Source organism: Charadrius vociferus, unplaced genomic scaffold (genome assembly GCF_000708025.1).
Source record: "Charadrius vociferus isolate BGI_N301 unplaced genomic scaffold, ASM70802v2 scaffold411, whole genome shotgun sequence".
Lineage (NCBI taxonomy): Eukaryota > Metazoa > Chordata > Aves > Charadriiformes > Charadriidae > Charadrius > Charadrius vociferus.
In genome coordinates, this window is record NW_009646935.1 from 2,962,732 (window position 1) to 2,970,686 (window position 7,955).

Sequence of the window (7,955 nt, forward strand, 5' to 3'; positions counted from 1 at the left end):
TCCCTGTCCACAAACTGTTAAAGTAAGGCTGCCAGGTCTTTTTTACAGCAGCCTCTAGCATGCACTGCAGCAGACATGCTGTGGAGCTTTAAGGTATTCATTTATCTTAGGAGGGGAAGATCTTCTGTCCTTGAGACTGAGACAAAAGAACAGCCCAATATTATCAGGAAACAGTTCTTCTGTACTGCAGTCGATGCACTGGATCCCTAACAGCAAAGCACTTCAGCATATGCTTTGCTGTGTAAAGCTAACCCTGCAGAAAAGTTTGTCTGAACAAAAGTGATCCGCTGGGATAGAGCCACCTGTAAAACCCCACGCATCCAAAGTTACAGGCTCTAACTCTATGTTTCTGCAGCAGAGGAAAAAAAAACAACATCACATGAATTGGGACTTATAAACTCACCACGGGTTAATTCACACAAATATGAAAAATTAAAAAATAAAATCAAAGGACAGGGAAACAGTTAAAAGTCTTGAAAAGTCACACACAAAAGGTCTTTCTCTAAAAGTATGACATCTCTTTTACTGTATAATGACACCAGATCAAGCATTTGTAATATATGGATGCTGTTTCCGTAGTGAATTGTAGAATCTCACTATTAAAGTTGTACCCATGTCCGATGGGGCGAAACACCCCCACACTTAGTAGATTAACAGAACTTCGATGTGGCAATTTAATGTAAAAAGTGATCATTTGTCTGAGCATGTTGGTGATTTTCACAAGTGACAACTGATATCCATGTAAGTGAACAATTAGCAAAGAGAACAGTATTTCCCTTTTCCAGCTCATTTACTTTGCACATTTGTATCTAGTTACTGTTGCTCTGGGATTGGCTTTTTCTGCTCTTTGGATTTGTTCCACAGCAACGAGAGAGACGAACATCTTTGTAAAATAAAACAAATTGAGTGTTAAATCAAGTACTCCAAGATGAGATATCTCACGCTACCTTTAACTCTGCTCCATTTTTTCATTTATTAATACATTTCAAGATAATATGTCCTTTTAACTGCACACTACCTTAATAGTAGGATGCTGGTTCCATTACATTAACATCAAGACACACCTTGAGAGGCAATTTCTACACTGCAACTTTTGGCAAATTCTAAGATGGCAAAAAGGACAGCTCTGACATCTGCAGGGCAGGTGCCACCTGAAAAATTATCTATTTCTAGCCACAAAAGTTAAAAAAAAAAACAACCAACCAACACCAAAAAACAACAAGTGCTTAGCAATATCTAGCCTTTGGATCTAATAACAGAATAATCCAGAATTTAGAAAATAAAGTTTAGTCTGCTACGTCGCTAACAGCATATATCTTATGTCAAGCAGCAGTAGCAGAGGGATCAAGTTCCACAGCTTGCTCCAAACACCTCCCAAAGCTAGCTGCTACAGGCTGGACACGCTTCTGTGAAAGCTAAATTAAATTCACATTATCCAGAAACCATTAAGGTTGAGATTTACCCATATGCTCCACAGATGTGACAAACTGACCAGGAAACAAAAAAGAAATGAAGAAAAAGTATCACTATCCCAAAGCTCTTTTCCTCCACAGCAAGAGCTTTACAGCAAGGGTCATTATCTTTATCTGAGCGAGCAGAGAGGCCAAGTTGCGTGGGCAAAGTCCCCTAAACACACTACCACCAAGACTCAGGAGGGTGTGTATGTTTCTGAAGTCATACCCTTGTCCTTTACTAATTAAAGACGGCCCTGTTTCTTTACGGGAAACGCCAGCTTTGGCCAGCCGTGCAGTTCACGGACCAAAGTCCCTAACGCACACCGCTGGCACCAGGCTGCTGGGCTCCACGCAATGCTGAGACAGCCTTTCTCCTCCAATGTAGGATGGGATACAGCTAAACAAGGGCTGCCCTATAAAACAGGTATGCAGGACAGCGTAACCACCTTGCAAACAACCACCCCAGTAATGTAAGCGAAACACAACGCAACCGTCGGGCTTACTTGCTGGAATCCACTTCTGGCACTTCTCACAGTAATAGGACATCTCCTCCATCCAGGACGCGTCACCTTCGTCGCTGTTCAGAGAGTCTCCGCTCTGGTCATGCGATAAGTCCACCGAAGCCTGGTCCTCAGACTCAACAATCAGGAGGGTCTCCCCTTCCACCTCACCTTCCTCCAAGCCCTCTGAGGTGGAGGTCCTGGTGGCTTCATCATCATGGCGGCTCAGCAGCCCACTCATGTGAACGTTATTAGCCATCCTAGATGGTGTTTGCATAACAAGGAGCTATTCCTCCCCACATCGACAAGTCCATCCACACTGGATGTGCTGGTCAAGTCTCCACAGTCAAAGTACCGATGACAGAGGAAATGTTTTGTGTCCGTCCTATAGCTTTTGGGACTGGATTATAACCTATAACAAAGAAACAGTCTTTCACAGATTACCTCTGTTAGCTGAAACACTTGCAAGTAGTTAGATACCAATGATCTCCAAACGTCTTTAATCAAACCTCTAATGACTCAGGACTGTGCCTAGGACTGCTGGGACCCTTTATCCATTAGCACCTTGTCTCTTTCTTCCATAAGCTGCTTCGTCAAAGCAATCTGCTCTTCTAGCAGGCGAATATTCTCCTTTTTCTGATTTTGACGCTCAAGATCTCTGATAACTCCACTGTGCAGCCTCTGAAAACACAAGGGACAGGGTTTATCACAGCCTGTTGGGTGCTGAATGTGCTTAACCCCCACCCAGCCGTAATCCCTCCTGCAGAGCTGTTCACCATGCTGCCTTTGCAAGTCCTCTGCCACCACCTGTAGCCGCAGCCACTTAACGTGGTTTAAATCTAAAACTACAGGAGCTGATATCCAGTATCGATAAGCTAATGGTACTACACCAAAAGAGCACTTTATTTGTACTCACTTCAGATGGGTGGGTTTATTAAGTGGCAAAGCCATTGAGAAAATAAATGCTATGCACCTGTAATACCTGTGCCACGCAGGACGGACATCATCTATAAAGTCCTGTTACCTCTGCCCTAAATCTTTACCAAATGGAACTGATCTCCCCCAAACTTCTCTTCTGCTTGGAGAAGCAGTTTGCTTTGGTGGAAAACTGGAAGTGATTTTAAGAAAAACTGCCGTGTGTCTTCATCTGCTTCTTTCTGCTCTTGTCTTACTCTTAAAGAAAAACTCTTGCTGCACGGCTGACAAAAGTCCCACAGCCTACTTATGCCAAGGTCTTGAAAAAGCAAGACGCTCAATTCCAAAAATATCCCCTCTACCTAACACGTTCATTATAAATAAGATGTGCAACACAGAGCAGCCATTTTCAAACTAGTGCATAAACCCCCCAATGGGTGTAAAAAGCTCTAAGAAAATCCTATCTTCTCTTTGTTTCCTCCATTTGCTTCTCTCTCTCTCCCTGCTACCTGGAAGGGTGGTTGTTTTTTTTCACTCTGACAATTAGGTGAAATGTTTAACCTTTACCTCTCACCGAGGGAACCCAAAATAAGCGAAACCAAAACTGGTGACATGGATTGGGGTGGGGAAAAGGAGAGGAGGGACCAGCTGGGAACCAGCTGCTCTACTCCAGATGTGCAGGTCTGGGGGCAGGTGAGGAGCAGAGGGGTGATGAGATCAGACAAGGGATGGAGGAGATGGCAAGGCTGACGCTAACTCTGGAAGGAAATGGGGACCACGTGAAGCATGTAGTCCGTTGTGCATGTGATATTCCCCTGGCAACTTCAACCGACCACAGCTGGTGCTGCTGCCATCCTTCCAGCCCCACGCTCCCCACACTGCTTGTTCCACCCCCGGGTCAGCCAGTCCAGACAGCACAGCCAACAATAAAACCACTCTCTTTTCCCTTCCTTCACAAAGCAAGTCATGCTCTCCCTGAGCTGGCTAACCAAAGACAAGTGCCGGTGCAAAGGAGACACATGGGGTGCACGGTCCAATTTGGTGGTTTGGCTTGAACTCCTGGGGCAGGCCATACGCTTTGAGATAGTCAGACACTGTTGAGAATTCAAAGCAATAGTCATAAGCGTATCAGAAGATACGATATATGAGGACAGAAACATTACAAATGAGTAAAACCCATTAAATGATTGTTGAGAGCCAGTCCTGGCTCACATCTAAATCAAGCTGCGTGATTGCAGCAGTGTTTTAGCCCAACTAAAGATGATAATTTTAGTAGAAGTTAGTTTTAGTTAAAGCATTATCCACCTGCCTAATTTACCAAATCACGCTTAGCTTGGGCTCAGGAATGAGAAAGTTTCACAGGTACCAAGGTGAGCCACTGGATACTGGCAATATGAATAAATTATTTAGCCTAATGGCAAAAAAAGATTAATAATTTATTTGACCTGTTTGAATGATGCCAAAATGCACCTGCAAATAATTTATTTGAAAGCTGACCCTGAAGTCATTATAGAAGATGTTTGTGATTATTATTTGACAAGTTCTCACAGGGTTTTATTCTTCATCTAGAATGGCAATAACTGCACATTCCAAAGGCAATTATTTCTCCTGTCAAGTTTAAAATAGAAAGGGTTTGTTTAAGAAATATTTTATCTTGTTAAGAAAATGCACAGACACACGTCAGTCAATAATCAAAACTGTCTCTGGAAATTAATCTAATAAAACCTGTTCCTTCCCGTTGGCTTCAATCAACAGAACAAATTAGTAATCGCTAAAGACAAAGCTCATAAACTTATTATTTCTTTCCTATTAGTTAATAACAATAAAGAAAATATGTGGGGAGATACAATGGAACAGAACAATTACATGAAGAATGTGATTCTTTTTCCTTCACAAAACACAGCTATTCTGCAATCTTTCAGATGGCGAAGCTATTTACTTTGGAAATGCACAGTTTGCAAAAGACACCTTTATAATTTGAGTATCACGGGTGACAAAGAGCTACAAAAAAAGTTCATCTTCTCACCTTCCTCTATTCTCAGAAGTGAGGCCTGCTGGTCTTCTGCAGCAGTTTAGATAAATGTGAGCAAGCTCAAATCACTTTGGGCCTGGCATATCAATTTACAGAAGTCAAAACTTTATTAATCTGCATAAGGATAAACCTGAAATAATCCCTACACCAGGGCTGCAGAATATCCATGTTACTTATTTTCGTTACATTATCTAAATAACTGGGTTTCTCAAAACCTGAAGCCATTATTCCTTGACTCGAAGATGAAGAATTACAAAGAGAAAATCTCAGATTTCATTTATAAAAGATAAGCTTTGAGCCCTAGCGCTCCTGAATTGCGAGTTAAACTGCTGGGAAAAAAAAAAAAAAAAGAATTGATCATTTTGGCAACAGCATCTTGAGGAATGCTAATATCCCTGCAAACATATACAGATTAGCATGAAATCCAGCTTTTGGGGAGATCACTTCAAATTCTAGAGGACTGGTTTGTGAACCCATCCCTGTATGTCCAGGTCAGGCACCTCTGAACTCATGAGTTCCCTGCGCAGAGTTCACAGGCTGTGCCCACGCCTGGGCAGTAGGGTAGATAGCAAAGAATAAATGCTGGTCCCGTCCCCCAAAACCCCCAAAAGGTTTTGTCGCTGACCAACTGGATCCTTTGACCCCGCCATGTCTAGGACACTCAGCAAAACTGCCTATCTGCCGGCAGCCTGACAGCGGTGACACTGATACCCTCCACAGCAATGGTTGATGCAGGTGTGGAAAAATAAGTTAAAACAGAGCCACGGGGAGAAAGCTGCCCGCTACTGTCTCTTTTGGGAAACCTGGGATCTTCTCAGGCAGAAGCTTGCAGCAGCGACCTCGGGTGTAACAGCCAAAGCAATTTAACACTACGTTGCAAACCAAGCAACCACGACAGCGTAGAGCAGCAAGAACAAGCAAAGGGCAGCAAGTCCCTATTTTCTTCCCGGTATCATCAGAAATATATGAAGCAAGCAGAGGACATTAACCGTATCAACTCATTTGGTGATCCACCGCTCCTTTTACTAGAGTCATATTTCATAGACTGGTAGAACGCACGCCGTAAACTTGCCGTTGTGCCCTTAATTAACCTGCATTTTGCACACAAGTTACAGCATGGCCTCTACATACCACGGGACCGCTGTCTTGTTGAGTGCTCAGCACGGATCCCGGCCAGGGACTCGGCCTTTAGTTTCACATTCCTTCTTCAGCCTGTTGCCCGAGGCTTTACTTACTTCATGATACACAGACCCCACTCTGACGGTAGCGTTACTCATGGACTGTTTTATGCCTGTTGCCTCTATCGAACATGAATGTTGTGTAAATGTTAATTTATTTTCAGTCTATGAGATGAAAGGGAGATATCAGCCAAAGACTAAGGTCAAAAACATCCATTAAGTTTAGGTGTCTCGCCGAAACACCCAAGGGTGATTTTTTTTCAGAGCACGCGTTGTCCCGCAGCACAAAATACAGCTCCCATTTATATCAGCTGTAGTTCAGGAGCATTTAGCACAGTTCCTGCCAGACTTTCGGTGACTCAAGGCAGGCACGCTGAATTAGCTAGCAACCACCAGGAGAAATCTGAGCTTAGGTGATCTACCCAGCATCTACATCAGCTCTGGCTGAAGCGGGACCGTTACCCACCACCGCTCCGGGAGATCAGCCTTCCTCTTCTTGCTGCTGCCTGAGCCATTCAGTGTTTTGCTTCTAAAGCAAATTAACCCACCTCTTCCCTTACCCAGATCAGTCTCATCCTCCAAGATCCACCATCCACTGACAGAAACAATCTCTTGAGGGAAAAAATACAACCCTGTAATTACAGACTGCATCGTAAAACCCATGCAACGGGCACCTGAGCTGGGGTACGGACTAGCAACTTGAACTGTGAAGTTCTGTAACTTCTGACTACTTCAGACCTCTAACAGCAGTCATTTAACATAAGATTTTTGTGTGTGTGCATTTTCTGGACTTTTTGTAAATACGGTGGTGAAAATCAGACGTGTGCCCTCATATTAGTACCCATTTGGCTTATCAGCAGGGTCTAAACCTGCATACTCATTGCCCAAACTTCTGCCACGTGCAATTTATCCATTCTACATTCTCACACCTTTTAGTCCCGGGCAGGATTTCTTCGTATATGGACTCACCATCATCTGATCTGACGCTTTTGGCTGTGGGGACTCTCTTGCACGCAGGGTGCCTGCCAGGATTTTTGTAAAGGTAGCACAGAAAAACTTCTCTGTTTCATTACCGCATGGTATCTCTGTTAGCTTGCACTCTGCCTGTCCTGTCAGACCAGGATGGGAGCCCGGGCAGGCGGCACGGCACTGAAGAGCGCCGTTTGCCCTTTAGCGGGAGGCATTTCTGGAGCTCGGGGAAAAGCAGAGCACACTTGTTGCCAGAGGGACAAGCATCAGCGGGACAGCACTGCAGGACAGGGGAGAGCCCTGGGAATGCTGCCAGGGCGGTGCCCTTGGGCCTAGCGGGTGCAGGATTGCATCCTTCCTCTGCCCTAACACCCTCAGCTGCTGCAGAGGCTGAAGAAACCTCCTCCACTGAGCCTGTCCTGCCTCACCCTGCAGCTCCCAGCTGCCGCTTGCCCCCGCAGGCGAACACACAGGACGGGATACGGGAATGGGTGCAGCTTCGTGAGCACGGAAAGGGCAGGTGGCAAAGGCCGGAAAAAATGGGGAAGGGGTAGATGGTGGAGAGACACACATCGGGGGCAGAGCAGGGGAAGCAGCGCACAGGCAGGGCACCGCTGTGCGGGCACGGCCCTGGGCTCCGGGCTGGGCACACCCAAGCGCCCGCAGCCCCCAGCTTCAGGCAGGGGCGCAGACGGTGGCAGGACGCCGGGCACAGGAGGCCTGTCTTCGGGTGCTGGCAGGGCAGGGCAGGAGCGCGGGCAGGAGCGCGGGCAGGAGTGCGGGCAGGGAGCAGGAGGCAGAGACACGTGGAGAGGCTGCGGGGTCCGGAGCGGGCAAGGGGCGGGGCTTGACGCTGGCAGGGGCGGGGCGTCAGGAGAGGGGCGGGGCTCTGGCCTGACACCTCGGG

General features: G+C 45.9%; 2 protein-coding genes across 2 annotated transcripts in view; both read right to left on the reverse strand.

Moving 5' to 3' along the window:
* Positions 1-2,515, reverse strand: part of CSRP2BP (CSRP2 binding protein) — a 19,822-nt gene extending 17,307 nt beyond the window's left edge. The window contains exon 1 of the mRNA XM_009894828.1: positions 1,958-2,515. Coding sequence (XP_009893130.1) covers positions 1,958-2,231 — 274 coding nt within the window. The 5' untranslated portion in view covers positions 2,232-2,515. The remainder of the gene's footprint in view (positions 1-1,957) is intronic.
* PET117 (PET117 homolog (S. cerevisiae)) overlaps positions 2,486-7,955 on the reverse strand; it is a 13,013-nt gene continuing 7,543 nt past the window's right edge. The window contains exon 2 of the mRNA XM_009894858.1: positions 2,486-2,635. Coding sequence (XP_009893160.1) covers positions 2,486-2,635 — 150 coding nt within the window. The remainder of the gene's footprint in view (positions 2,636-7,955) is intronic.